Source organism: Dipodomys spectabilis, unplaced genomic scaffold, assembly GCF_019054845.1.
Source record: "Dipodomys spectabilis isolate Male_0828 unplaced genomic scaffold, ASM1905484v1 ptg000163l, whole genome shotgun sequence".
Lineage (NCBI taxonomy): Eukaryota > Metazoa > Chordata > Mammalia > Rodentia > Heteromyidae > Dipodomys > Dipodomys spectabilis.
The window spans coordinates 3,851,032-3,866,656 of NW_024870840.1; the positions used below are offsets into that span (position 1 = coordinate 3,851,032).

The window sequence follows — 15,625 nt, forward strand, 5'->3', positions numbered from 1 at the left end:
ACCACAGTTGCAGCAGGCACAAATTTGAGTGGGAAAGACCAGTGGAAGGCCAGTCAGGAAGTCATTGGGATTACAGATGAGAGACTAGAACTTGTGCAATTACTAAGCTTGGCATAATCACAAGACCAATAGCCTCTAGATAAACTTTTCAGTCAAGACGAGTTATTTCTTTATCTCAAAAGGTATAATATGTTGTATTTTAAATATGCCTTTAATTTATGCAAGTAGTGTCTGTAGAAAGAACACTTCACGTTTCCCAAGTGCACCCTGCCATAGATTTAGACTGCTTTAGTTTCAGAAACACCTTCACATCCAAATTATGAACAATTCCATCTTAATGTAGAGTGCTTTTCTCCTATATTTACTTTTATATACTTTCTCTATTATTTTTTACTTCCTTCATAGACATTTAGGCTCCTGATAATTTCTATTATGTTTTTTCAGCCCAAATCCTATGTATGTATGCATATATCTCAGCTGGTTTGTCCATTTCTGCTTCCCCCTAATATTGAGGCCAAAAAAATGACAAAGTAGGAAGCAGGCAGGATAAAGAAGGTAGAAACATACTCTTTCCTTTCTAGACCACAAAACCCATTCTATCCTAACTATGATGCTAAGCAAAATGAACCCCAAGATAGGGACACAAGAGGTTTTATCTTTCTTGCTGTTGTTTTTAATGTACTTATAATGAACTATCTAATTTTTTTTTGTTTCTTTTATATGTTCTTCCCCCATGGTATAACCCCTGTTGTCACTGTATCTGATTCCAGTGCCCTGCATCTTATATAAACATTTTTCTAATTTGGGGAAGGAAGGGAAATAACAAAATACTGAAATAAGGATACAGGTTGACCCACTGTAACAGTGAGATGTACAAGACACGATGTTGAAAATTGGTGGGGGAGTAGGGAGGGAGGACTTGGGGAGGTGGGGAGGGAAGGGAGGGTAGGGGTAAAGCAAAGGAGGTAACAATACTCGACAGGAAATGTACTCATTACCTTACTCATGTAACTGTAACCCCCCTGTACAGTATCTTTACAATAACATATATATATTAAAAAGAAGACAGTATGCTTGCCTAAAAGGAGGTTCCTAGTATATCCAAAAACAAGACAAAACAAAAAAACAAGAAAAAGCCAAAGAGGATCCACTCTAAAATATTCATAGACATTTGAATGTTTACTCACAAGAGAGAAATAGTTTATATACAACACCAAATGCTTCACCATGCTACAGTAGCACTCTACCACCTGGTTTTGAGAAAGGGTCTCAATTTCTGCCTGGGCCAGTCTCAGACTCACAATCTTCCTGCTTCAGTCTCCTGAGTACAGATCACAGATGTATAGCACCATGCTTGACTGAAAGCTACTGATTTTGATGAGAAATAAAGTGTGGTTCTAGAGGCTCTCACCTATTCTACAAGCTACTTGGAAGGCTGAGGGCAAGAGGATGTAGTTTATGGCCAGGCTGGGCAAGAAAGTTTTTGACACTCCTATCTCAAAAGTAACAAGAAGAAAAAAAAAAAAAGAAAGAAAAGAAACCTAAACCAAATGAAAGCAGGGCTGGAAGAATGACTTAAGTGGTTCGGCCCCAGCTTAGCAAGCATGAGTCCCTGAGTTCAAACCCCAGTACTCTCTATCATCTAAAATAAATAAAAAAGGTTCTAGAAGTAAAACACTTTGTGATAATAGCAACTTTTGTGACAGTAAAATAGATTTTATTTAAAAGACAATGATCTTGGAGTTTATACCGTGTGTCCTTGAAGCGTATATATGAGTCTTCCTTCCAAGAGATCCAGAATCTTAAGGGTGCCATCAGAAGAAGCAGTGATGAGGTGGTTACCCGAAGGGTGGAATGACACACAGTTAACTCCACAGTTGTGAACTAATTTGTAGAGATAAAGGCAAAAATTAACAACTTCAGAGCCTGGGATTTGAGGACCATGGTTTGAAGGCAGCCAGGGCAGGGAAGACCATGAGACTCTTATATCCAATAAACTACCAAACCTGCCCTCCCAAACAAAACAAAACAAACAAACAAAAGAACCAGAAGTGGAGCTGTGACTCAAGTGGTAAACGATTAGCCTTGAGCAAAAGCAGCTCAGGGACAATGCCCAGGCCCTGAGTTCAAGCCCCATAGCCAGAACAACAACAACAACAAAAAAGTTCCATATTCTAGCCAGCAGAGTCTTGTCAGTTCTATCCATTATTGAGCAAGTTATACTTTACTTTTAAGATTTAATTTTTCTTATCTTTGAAATGGAGGAAGTAATAATAAGGAATATTTTGAGGATTAACTGTCTCTACTACATAGTAAACACCAAGTGACAGCTTTTATTACTCTTACACAGGACAACAAGGTGGATTTTATATACTGTAAAGCCAATACAAATCAAGAAAAATTTATTTATCTTTTAGTTTCAATATACATAGTAGGAAGTTGTTTTCTACCAGTTACAACATCCATTTGGGATCGTGTATGCCTTGTGATTCAGAATTCAAACTTGTGACTTGCATCCCGATTAAACTGTTTTTATTTTATTTTATTTTTTTTTTGGGTCCGGTCGTGGGGCCTGAACTCTGGGCCTGGGCACTGTCCCTCAGCTCTTCAGCTCAAGGCTAGCGCTCCACCACTTGAGCCACAGCACCACTTCCGGCATTTTTCCTTTTGCTTATGTGGTGCTGAGGAATCGAACCCAGCGCCTCAGGCTTGCAAGGCAAGCGCTTCTACCACTGAGCCAACTTCCCAGCCCGTGATTAAACTGTTTTTAAACAGTTTAAAAAACCCCATGGTAAACTTTCCTGGTTTTGAGAGCTAACTACATACTGTTCTTACTCAATTCAAAGGCAGCCCCCAACCCCATGAAAGTATCTTTTCCTAGAACAACCATTCAAAACTCTGTGTGTGTGTGTGTCCGTGTTCTGGCTGGGGAAACTGTTACCTTGATAATGCTGGAGTAATTTGTTTACTCGGATATCCCAGATTTTCACGGTGTGATCAGAACCTGCTGAAGCTATACATGTCCCATTAGGGTTGAAGTCCACAAAATTTGCAAATCTGGGAAGACATAATATACTGGCCTAAGATTTAAATTTGATCTAATGCAATATCTCCTTAGCAAACTGACTTATATGAATGTACAAAGAGGATGGACTTACCCTACAGAATCAGAGAAGTTATTAACACACTGCTTATTTGTGGTATCCCAAATTTTAACCGTTTTGTCCTCACTACATGATACTATGAGTCTTCCATCAGGGGAAAATCTGGAAAGCAGAAGAAAGAAGATTCTATTTGTGAACGGTTCCTGGTAATCACCACCCCACAGTTCCATACCACATACAAATGAGCCTGGTGTACCACAGAGCTGCCATATTCTGAAACCAAAGGTCTTTCCAACTAACTATCATTATGACAAATATTTTAATCATTAAAAGACCAAAACAGATATTCAGACCAACCAAGTTTCTTTCTTCTTTTTCGTCTTTTATTCAAATAATTTAGTTTTGTGGCTTCTGCTCTGGACTTCTGATTCAAACTCCACATTCCTTCCAAGCCAAATACCTTAGTTTTTGTTTTGTTTTTTGGTATGCTATTTATTTCTTTTCTTGTCTTCTATTCTGTCCACATCACTTTAGAGAACTTTTTCTTTTTGTTAATTTATTGTTATTGTCAAGGTGATGTACAGAGGGGTTACAGTTACATAAGTAAGTACATTTCTTGTCATTCCCCCCTTGTCCTTTGTCTCACCATTCTGTTGTTCCCCTTCCCTTCTTTAATTCAAATAAACATACATACAATACCAGAGCTCTACCAACCGCATAGTAAAGCTTTAGTGGAAAGAAATAGGATTGGTACATGAGAATTACAATTAAGTGACATCATTAACTTCTCTAAGCTGGCTGCTTCCTGGACCCAGGGAGAGGAGGGCAGAGACCATTCCTGGACCGAAACTAGAAAAATGCATTCAAGAACAAAACACAAGTTGCTTCATGGACAAACTTATACTCCACGAAGCCCCATAAAGAAACAGAGGAGAAAAATCGCAGACACCTTGTCTCCTACTACTTCTGTGTTCGCTGTTCCTTTAAGATCTTTTCCAAGCCAGGCGCTGGTGCTCATGCCTATAATCCTAGTTACTCAGGAGACTGAGTTCTGAGGATCGCGGTTCAAAGCCAGCCTGGATAGGAAAGTCTGTGAGACTCCTATCTCCAATTAACCACTAGAAAACTGAAGTGGTGCTGTGGCTCAAGTGGTAGAGCGCTTGCCTTGAGCTGAAGAGCTCAGTGACAGTGCCCAGGCCCAGAGTTCAAGCCCTACAAAAAACCAAAACCAAAACAAAACAAAAGGATCTTCTCTGTTTCTTTTTGTTTTTTTAAATTCTAGCAGAGACCTAGAAAGAAAATGAAACACAGTTTTGTCTAATTAGGAAGCTATGAACTATATTTTTATTATTAGTAATAAACCCAGAAAATGCAGATTTATGTCACAGACTGATGACTAGGTATAAGTTTTATTTGTAGTTTCCTTCTCCACCCAAAGTCCACAATACTATAAGTCATCAGCTAAGGGTGTGGAATGTAGTTGAAGGTTTTCTTTGGGTTTACTCCCTACTCCCACCTCATTCATAAGAAGGACCTAAAAATAATTCTTCATGGAAACTTCTGTTCTGGCCATGGACGGATTCATCATGGAAGAAGCAAAATACATACAAATTTGATGTGAAACAGTATTTCCAAATATGTGAAGATAATCTAATGAGAAATCTTCCATGCTGGGGAGTTTACTCTGACTTTATTTTAACAAGTAATACCTTATTAAATTTTTCCTCTAAAATTTATGTGAAAAAGACTTAAGTACAGGGAACAGTATTATAGAAATATTCCAAAGAAAGGAAACTTATACAGACTCTAGGGATGAAATATTTATTCAGTATCCTCATGAAAATAAACTTGTCATGATAATTGTAAACCAATGTAAATAAGCAAACATTTTCTTAGTGGAGCTGTGGCTCAAAGTGATAGAATACTACTAGCCTTAAGCAAAAAAATTCAGGGACAGTGCCCAGGCCCAGAGTTCAAGCCCTACGACCCACAAAGCTATCTTTTCTTAGTAAGCTATCTTTACTTAATGTGCACATTTCAAGTGGCAAAAATACTTCTGAGAGGATGTCACTTTTTCATTTGGGAAAACCATGATAAGAATTTAGTAAAATGGAATTATCAGATAAGGAAAAAGTATAAAAACACATTGTAACTGTTAATTGGTTGCCAATCTGATTGGATTTAGTGATTAGTAAAATACAGGATGGGGTGTCTGTGTCTTCAGAAAAGATTAGAACCTAAGGCTCTGATCTAATCACTTGAATAATTTAATAGAATCATAATATGATGACATTATTGGAAAACAGTAAAAGGTAAGAGGAAATAAATCACTGAAGTACATCTTTGGGAGCTCTATGTTGTCTTAGGCTCTTATTTTCTACCCCTAGCTCTGCCACACCCTCCCTGTCAAGAGGGATGACCTCTCTGAAACCAACAAAATTAAATCTGCTACTCCATAAGTTGTTTGTTAGGCATTTTCATCAGAGCTATACAGAAGTAACTAATACACTTATTCTACAACATTACCGATCTAACCTTATCCCCATTATCACTCATTTTCCTACCAACATTTATTGAGTATATACGTCCCTGAATGGTTCTTAACACTTCCTAGAGTAACCAATTTTGTCTTCAAAGTAACCTTATAAAGCAGGTTAGTTACTTGAGGCTAAGGAGAGAAACTGAGGTTTGAACCTGAGTTTGGCTGTTAGCCAAACTTTTGAAAAACTCTGCTTAAGTTTCTGATAAAAGAGTTTGTTGACTAGCCAAATTATTTTGAGTACTTTAAGTTCTGAATAAGCCATAGAAAGTTCTAAAATGGAAGCAGTAGTCCCAGCAGAGAACAAATTATCCTGTAAGAAAACCTATGAGAGGTGATAGAAGCTATAAATTAAACAAGCACGTCCCCCCTCCTCCCTCCCCACCCTTTTCCTTGAAGAATTTATGGGAGAAAATTCATTCATTCTAATTCATCCATTCACCCATTTGCTCACAAAGTCTACTAAGCACCTGGTAGTCCCCAGGACCAGCCCTGTTCTAGATAACAGGAATATAGAAGTGAATGAGACCATAACATCCCTACTCTCATGAAGCTTTCATTCTAGGGAGGGGACTCAGAATTTATGTCATTTTTAGATTGTGATATAAAAAATGAAACAAAAAGGCACCAATCTGTCTACCAGAAGCCTTATGGAAGAAACAGGTAAATAAGAAAAAGCAGCTGATCAGTTAAAATCTTATCCTGAGCAGGAGGGTGCCATAACCTGGAGTATTTTCCCAGAAGTAAAGAAAGGAAGTGACTGCATTGAGGTAAGGGGGGGTGGGGGTGGGGAGGGTGGTGGCATCCAAAGGGAAGAGGCCAGAAGCAGAGGCAAGGAAGGCTCCTCCGCCAAAGAAACACAACCAAAGGGGGAGCACCGTGAAAGCCTTCCCCCTTCTCTGGACATGCCACTATAATTCCTGCGTATGATTTTTGCCATTGGAAGAGCTGAGAGGAAGGTTGATGGTTTGTATTGCCTCCTCCCTGTTATTTTTAATTACAGACATTAAAAAAATAAGTCAGCACTGAAAAGACAATCTTCCCTTTATCCTGACTTTCATGAGGCCCTTATTGATAAAACCCAAACGATACCTGACAGGGCTGTCAATCTGGAGACTATTAGCAGAATATAAATTTTCCATTGAGAATTGTTAAGACTGTTCAGGCTCCAATTTAGTACCACCCAATCTCCTTTGCAAACATACACAGTCACACAAGCTGAATATTAGTCAATGGTGACTAATGGGTCAGCAGGCAGACTGCCTGAAAGGCATTTGAGGCCAACTTAATTGCTGTTGAACCCTTCCAGGTTAATTAGATGTTAAGAAAAATGAGGAAAAATTTCAACTTCTTTCTTGAAAAACTGGTTCATATGCTCATGAGAGTGGCCCAAATTATAAAACAGGAGTTCTTTAGGGATCTATGGAATTCCTCAGTCTCTACATAAAATTTTAGGCCTAGATGTACAGTCAGAGAGTTACTTTGTTTATTAGAGAACCATGATTTTGGGGGGAGGAAGGGAGGAGCTGGTACTAGGACTCACGCTAAGGGCCTGGGTGCTGTATCTTAGCTTTTTCACTCAAGGCTGGTACTTTACCACTTGAGCCATAGCTCTACTTCTGGCTTTTTGGTGCTTAATTGGAGATTAGTGTCTCACAAATTTTCCTGCTTGGACTGACTTTGAATCATGATTCTAAGATTTCAGCCTCCTTAGTAGGTAAGATTACAGACATGAGCCATTGGCATATGGCTAGGAACCAGGAAATGTTTTTTTAAAATGCATTTTAGGGGTTGGGAAGGTGGCTCAGTGGTAGAGTGCTTGCCTTGCATGCATGAGGCCCTGGGTTCGATTCCTCAGCACCACATAAGCAAAAAGAAAAAAGCCGGAAGTGGCACTGTGGCTCAAGTGGTAGAGCGCTAGCCTTGAGCTGAAGAGCTGAGGGACAGCGCCCAGGTCCCGAGGCCCCATGACCCACAACAACAACAACAACAAAATATATTTGTAAGCTGAGTGCCATGACTCACACCTGTAATCCTAGCTACTCAGAAGGCTGAGAACTGAAGATCACGGTTCAAAGCCAGCCTGGGCAGCAAAGTCTGTGAGACTTATATATAACTACTAGAAAACTGGAAATGGTACTGTGGCTAAAGTGGTAGAATACTCGCTTTGAGCTGAAGAGCGCAGGGAAAGCGCCCAAGTCCAGAGTTCCAGCCAAATGCCCCCCCCCCCAAAAAAAGCAATTGTAAGAAATCCAAGTTTTCCTTTTATTTCTTGTTTTGTCTTTTTACCTCCTTCTTTCCTTTCTTCTCTCCCTCCTTCCCATACTAGGCAAGTTCTTTCCCACTGAAAGCTATACTTCCAGTCATCTACTGGCTGTTTCTTATCATTAAAGTATATATTCCATAAACACATTTTGAGCCTTCAGTGTTCTAGGACCAAACAGAGTGAGAACTGTTCCATGTTCTGTAAGAAACAAATCATTAAGCAAAAGGACCTCAGAAGCCTGTGGCCCTTTAATAGGAAGGCCACCAAACAAAGAACAGTAGTGTAATAAGATTGCCTAGGTAAGTTCAAAGCTTTCAGTCCTAGGGTGAATTCTGAAACTGCCCAGTAAGATAACCCCAGGAAGCTTACAATCAACTGGCCATGATTTTCTATTTGTTACATGAGCAAGTTTTGACTGCATTCAGACCTAAAACATTGATATATGTATTTTAAAAAATTGGCAGTCTCAGAATTTGCTTATGATTTGGTGTTTATGTACTTAAGGTGAAGTTGAAGGATAGACACAAAATTTCTACGTTTTCTAAAGTGTTGGTCAGCATTAGAAGAGAATCCATCTTTAACTACAACAGAATTGATTCCTGCAAACTGAGACAAACAGTAAATGAAAGCAATATCTATTTATTTATAGTTATTCTTTCTTGAGATTTCTGCCCATGAGTACTATTTGGTCACCTTTCATAAGCAGCCTGTAAGCACCTCCAACTCTGAACTTTTCTAAACTCACATTTAACATCTTTCTTCCTCTGATCTGTTTCTTCTTCAACATTCTTTTTCTCGGCAAGAGAGTCATTACTGATTGCTATTTCCCTTCCAATGCCTCTCATTCCAATCCATTGCTGAACCACATCTGGTCCTGTGCCTCCATTTTCTATAAGCAACAAAAATGATCTTGAGGTTGGGTGCAGGTGGCTCTTGTCTGGCCTACTCAAGAGGTTGAAATCTGAGGGTCTTGGTTAGAAGTCAGCCATTTTTAGGCTCACCATGAGAAAAGTGCTAAAAATAAAAGATCTTAGAGAAGCAGAGTGGAAAAAACCCACTATGAACTGTAAACCAGAAGAAAAATGAAATGATGTTAGTCAAAAAAGGCTCCTGTAACCAATGAACTGGGAGAAAGCTGGTGGTACTAGAGTCCCTGGTTCTAGTCTTCTACTCCCAGATCACATGTCAGCCAAGTAACCAACCACCATAGGGGGAGAAAATGAAGTTCTCTATGTTTCTGTCACTTTCAACCAGATGAGTCCTAATTATAGCTTTCTAAAATCTATGTTTCTCACCTACAAATTGGGAAAAGAAAACAGTTCCTAGGCAACTCTGATGGAGAAATGAGATGTGAACTTGGAGTTTCTTGGCAGTATATCTTTAGAACTCTGTGGCTGTCTACAATAGTACTCATCTACCAACAGATTCTAACGAAGACTCTACAGTTCTCCTTGACTCTTCTTTCTGTCATTTCAGTGTAAGAGTAAATACTGTTGCTGTAACTCCAAATTCCCTTTAGCATCCAACTGCTTTTCAAAATATCCACATGGAGATTTGCACTGACATAGTGGCCTAACCATATATCCCTATTTCTGGTCCAATATATACACATACATACACACATATGTAATACATATAATTTATTTTTGTAGTATTTAGTATAGCAACAGGGATCTTGCATATGCTGGTAAGTGCTCTCCCATTAAGCTCCATTCCTAGTTCTGTTTATATTTTATTTTGTTTTGAAACAAGGTCTCTCCAAGTTGCCCAGGTTAGTCAAACTTGTACTCTTCCTACCTCAGCCTCTCAGTTAGCTTTGGGGGCTGGGAATGTGGCTTAGTGGTAGAGTGGTTGCCTAGCATGCATGAAGCCCAGGGTTTGATTCCTCAGTATCACAAAAACAGAAAAATCTGGAAGTAGGAATGTGGCTTAAGTGGTACAGCACTAACCTTGAGCACAGAGAGGCTCAGAGACAGAGCCCAGGTTCTGAGTTCAAGCCCCAGGACTGGCTGTAACCCCTCTCTATATCACCTTGACAATAAAAACAAAGAAGCAAACAAAAAAACAAAAGAAACTTCCAAAATCAAATAGCTGGCATTATAGGTATGCACCATCATGCTTGCTATGGATCAACTTAAAAATTTTATTAGTTTATTGTAATTGTATGAAATAGTGGCTTCTACTATGACATTTCCATATATGTATGTAAGTACTATGAATTATTTACGGTTCCTTTTATCCACATTTATCCTTTTTTTTTTTTTTTGGTAGGTTGTGGGGCTTGAACTCTGGGCTTGTGCTCTATCCCTCAGCTCTTCAGCTCAAGGTGAGCGCTCTACTGCTTGAGCCACAGCACCACTTCTGGTTTTCTGGTGGTTAATTGGAGATAAGAGTCTCGAGGACTTTTCTGCCTGGGCTGGCTTTGAACCGTGATCCTCAGATCTCAGCCTCCTGAGAAGCTAGGATTACAGGCATGAGCTACCAGCGCCTGGCACATTTATCCTTCCCACTGGCAATCTTCCTATTTCTTAACTACTCCTCCTACTTTCAGGTCCCTTTTCTCCTTTTCCTTCCTTAAAATAAAAGAAAAAGGAAACATAACCATTTGTCTTTACTGAGTTTGGCTTATGTGATTTAATAGGATGTTTTCAGTTCCATCCATTTTTTTCTGCAAATGACATTTTTCTTCTCTTTCTTATGGCTAATACTCCACTGTGTATTCATGTATGTATGTAATCTCTCTGTATAAATATATATAATGTGATTGTATTATATATGTGTATCACACATGTAAGTGTATACCCCATTTTTATGCATTCATTCATTTATGAGCATCTAGGCTGATTCCATGACTGGACTATGGTGAATAGTACAAAGCAAACAGCAATGTGCAGGTATCTCTTTTGTATGCTGCCTTTGATTCCTTTATGTACATAACAAAGAGTTGACAGCAAGACCATGTAATAGTTCTAGTTTTAGTGTTTTGAGGACGTTCTAACTATGGACTGCACAGTAGTCAGAGTGATCCTACTATACTACCAGAGAGAGGACAGTGCGAGGCGTTCCCTCTCCCCGTGGAACATGGCAGAATACCCTCACCTTGCCCAGGCCTCCCTCTTTACTCTCCTGCCTCTGCTCCATTCACTACTCTTGCTTTCCCTCAAATAGCTAGCAGACTCCCACCTCCTTTCACAAATTCTTCAAGCTCTACTCCCTCCTTCCTCTAATTCTCTGCTTAAAGCCCTGCTCTCCGCGAGGCATCCAGGAACACTGTTTAAAATGGCTCACCCCCTACCAACCCTGCCCAGTTTTTCATTCTATTGTCCTTTCTTTTTTTTTAATATGTATTTTATTGTAAAGATACTGCACAGAGGGGTTACAGTTACATGAGCAAGGTAATGAATCCAGTTCCTATGGAGCATTGTTACACCCTCCTTTATATTTCCCCTACCATCCCTTTCCTCCCCACCTATTGTCCTTTCTTGAAAAAAAAAAGTCTATCTCTTTAAAATACAAGTTCCCTTCAATGCTTCATAGGAAATGTACTCATTACCTTGCCCATGTAATTGTAACCCCTCTGTATGGTATTTTCACAATTAAAAAAAAAAAAAAACACAAGTTCCATGAGAACAAGGTTACTACTGGTCCCAGCACACAATAATCATGTAATACATTTTTGCTGAGTAGATGAATGAATTTACCCTCAATCTCATTTCTGGAGATAGGGAGGTGAAAATCTGTTATAGAAGAAAAAAAGTGTTGTTATGAAACTTTCTTCACTTACTTGGCACAGCGTACCCAGTGTGTGTGTCGGTATAAGGAATATAAGAAGCGTTGGCGATGCATATTCCATACTTTGATAGACTTGTCTTCAGAAGCTGTAACAAGATATTGACCATCGGATGAAAAGTCCACACTTCGAACTGGAGCTGTATGTGCTTTAAATTCTGAAGATTTCCCTTTCCTGGAAATAAACAGTTTAATACTAATAACTTATTTGACTTAATTATAATCAACATTTAATTACAATGAAGACTTGGAAATGTATAAAATGGTTTAACTATTGTAAACTTAGAAGAAGTATGAAGTATGCTGTACTGCACCTCCATATTGTTTCATACTGGCTGGGTTTAATAAAATTAAAACAAGGGAGACCCTGGTTATACCTACCCTTGACATGCACATTCTACTTCTGTCTCAGTTAGAAGCTAGGGGAAGAAGTTTTGAGCCAGTCTCTACCATGCATTTTTAACTTCCTTTAGAAATGACAATCTATAGGCCAGGTAATCCTAGCTACTCAGAAAAGAAAGTACAACCTAGAAAAACTAGGACTGATTAAATTAATAGCTCCAAGCAGTATTTTGTACCTGGGTCACATGGATGCTGTGTGACTTGGCAGCCTGGGTTGGGAAGAAAAGATAGCCTAGGTGTCATTTGCCTTTCTACACAGTGCCCCGGTGATCTCTCCTCACCGTGGTCACCTACGCTCCCAGCCTCCAGTGAGTTGGGATGACGAGAACTGAGACTCACATGTGTACTGAAGGCCTAGCTGACTTTGTAGACTTGATCTTAGTATTCATAAATGAAACACAGTATTAATGGGGAAAAAAGCATATTTCAGCATCTAAAATTTCAGATGCTTTTATTTTCTTTCTTGGCTAGAAAGTGAAAAAAGATAGAGAAAATAATGTGAGGTACTTGAGGAGGAAAAAGCATAAGAATTGTTAAAGTAGGACCAGCTTTCAGTAGTTTTGGAGCTATAAGGTTATGTTTGAAAAATACTAAAATACTCTGTCAGTGTTGTTATGTTCTCAAGGCACTTTTACTTTATAGGACTTAGAAATGTTCCCACTTAGAAAATCTTATTTATGTTATTGATACCATAAGGGGAAAACTGCCACAACTGAGTGAAAAAGATTGGCAATGGAAGTTAGACAGTCTCAGCCTTTTCGATATCCTACCTCCCACACATCTGCCCCTCAACCTATTATTGATTGGTTACAGCCACTTCTACCTAGATCTTAGAGTCCCGGAACAATAGCCACCTACTTCTGAACCAGAATCCTGGAAATCACAATTAGTCCCACCCCTTCCTCTTTTCCAGGAAGTGTGTCCATTTCCTCAATGTCTTTTGAATGGCCTGCTTCTTTGTACCCCAGCTCTTACCCTTAGGTAGCTATATATCCTCAATATCCTTCACCTAGATTACTTCAAAATCCTCTTATCTGGCTTCCTTGTTCTAATCTTTCATCCCCGCTAGTCACATACAAATTGTGCTTATCTACTTGCTAGAAGTAGCTATATAACCAAGTGTATAAATCCTAGTGTAAACACATCTCTGGCTTTCCAACCTGAAAGGCAACTCCTACGTGTGCTGTTGAACTTTGTACTCAGAACAGCCACAGTGCTTAAAACATACCTCTGCCCTTTGTGCTTTCTCAGGTGAACTACTTCCCAACTCCAGGTGGCTTTGGATCTACTAATATTATTTAACCTATACATCACATCATGACATGTGTGTGGGGTGTGTGGAGGGGGGGGGCGGGGTCCTGGGCACTGTCTCTAAGCTTCTTTGCTCAAAGATAGCACTTTACCATTTGAGCCAGAGCTTTTTGTAGTTAATTGGAGATGAGTGTCTCCCATACATTCCTGCTTGGCTGGCTTTAAACCACAATCCTCATATCTCAGCATCCTGAGTAGCTAGGGTTACAGGCATGAGCCACCAGCATTTGGCTTTTATCAGGGCTAACAAAAATAAGCAACAACAACAACAATAAAAAACGATGGGCTGGTGGCTTAGTGGTTGAGTGCTTGTCTAGCATGCATGAAGCCCTGGGTTCAATTCCTCAGTACCACATAAATAGAAACAGCTGGAAGTGGTACGGTGGCTCAAGTAGTTGAGTGCTAACCTTGAGCAAAAAGAAGCTCAGAGACAGTGCCCAGGCCCGAGTTTAAGACCCAAGACTGGCAAAAACAACAACAAACAAATAAACAAACTAACAGATTTGCTTCTCTTCTCTTAAGCAGTGTGCTTTTGAGGACAAGATTGCTGCTTCAGTCATCTCAGTAGATCAGACCTAAGCACAATGTAGGCACATAAAAGAGGGCAATTTTGTGAATTCCACTGGGAAAAATCCAGGTGTAAATGTTTTAAGAGCCAACCTGGCTTGCCCCTTTCTGCGGCCTGTAGATGGCAAAGAGACTTCACCATTTAATTTCCATCATCTGACCAGTATAATACATCAGGAATAACTAAAATTGATTTTCAACAAAGATGGGAGGCACATTCCAGGACTACTATAGTGAAGATTCAAGAAGATCTTTTATATGGTGAAATCAGGAGTAGTTTAAAACTGAGAGAAGATAAAGAAGACTTGGTACCTGTGGTGACTGGGATGGGAAGGGAAGGGACAGTCTTCCCTTTCTGGATCACCGAAACCCGCACTGATCTCCACTTCCCCATTCCACACACCAGCAGGCTGCTCCGCAAGCCTTCATTTTAAAGGCTCTAGTCTCCACTGCAGACTGGCCTAGCCAGGAACTTGTCTCACCAGGAAGCATGTAAGAAACAAAATAGGTGTGTTCTGTGTTTGCTGTGCTGGTGCACAATTGGTTTCTCACTTGAATCTTGACTGGTGTGTGACCCTAATCCGGAGAATGTAGCAGAAGTACCACTGTGCAAGCCCTGAGTCTAGCCCTTGAAAAGGGGGAGTAGCTTTGTTTTTACTCTCTAGGACCCAACTACCATACTATTAAGAAAGTCCATGTTATACTGCCGAGTCAGTACATGTGGAGAAGCAAGGCATCCTGGCCAACCACAGCACCAAGGCTCCAGACGTGTGAGGGAAATGCCTGACCTCCACCCAGCTATCAGCACAATGAGGCTGTGGGAGTCATCCCCTCCCACATCAAGTGAGGAGAATCCATATGCATAAAATGCATAAAATCATTAAAACGATCATTTCTGTATTGAACTAAACAGGTGGGGGACTATTAAACACTGTGAGATAACTGGTCACTGGTGGAAGCATCTGTTTTTTGTATGACCTGCCACTGCCCTGGCCCTCCATGATCTGATTTAGAAAGAGAAATCAGAGATACACAAACATAATCAGCGCACTAAGATGGGCCATGAGCCATTAGGGACTATAAGCTAATGGTTCCGTGTGATTTAACCTTGCTAACCCTTGTTCCCTGAGATTTCCATTATAAAAGACTAAAATCTGTGCTAGCCCTAAATTCCAAAGTTAAAGATTTTAGAGCATGATTCTCCTTTGAGCCCAAAACTGGTCTCTGCCCCTTTGTTACTCCCTTCTACATGCATGCACATTATCACTATAACTTGTCATTTCTCATCAACAGGCTTTACTTTCATCCAGATAAAAACACAGATTTCTCAGAATGAAATTTCCTATGTGATGGCAGGATAAAGTGTCCAGTGGCAGGGTAACCCCCTGTGAACTTGCTTTGATTGGTAAGTGTCCAGGCCTGCTCAGTCACATGCTGCAAATCAAATCCTGTTTCAACAGATTCAAGGAAAATGCCCAAATGCCTATCTTCTGATAAGACACAGCAAGCAAGGATAGGATGCATGAAATTTGTTCTAAAAGTACTAAAAAAGGAGTTAGATGAAGTAAAATGAAGTAAGTTGATGAATAGTTGGGAAGACGCTATTCAGTTTTTCACGTATGCTTAGAAGTTTGCATTCTTCGAGTT

At 39.8% G+C, this 15,625-nt stretch overlaps 1 protein-coding gene across 3 annotated transcripts in view; it reads right to left on the reverse strand.

Annotated features, from left to right (window-relative positions):
• Poc1b (POC1 centriolar protein B) overlaps nt 1–15,625 on the reverse strand; it is an 81,024-nt gene that overhangs the window by 44,823 nt on the left and 20,576 nt on the right. For all 3 annotated transcript variants that reach the window (XM_042693188.1, XM_042693189.1, XM_042693190.1), the window contains exons 4-7: nt 11,694–11,873; nt 3,159–3,266; nt 2,942–3,057; nt 1,751–1,884 (exon numbers count right to left, since the gene is read on the reverse strand). In XM_042693188.1, coding sequence (XP_042549122.1) covers nt 1,751–1,884; nt 2,942–3,057; nt 3,159–3,266; nt 11,694–11,873 — 538 coding nt within the window. The remainder of the gene's footprint in view (nt 1–1,750; nt 1,885–2,941; nt 3,058–3,158; nt 3,267–11,693; nt 11,874–15,625) is intronic.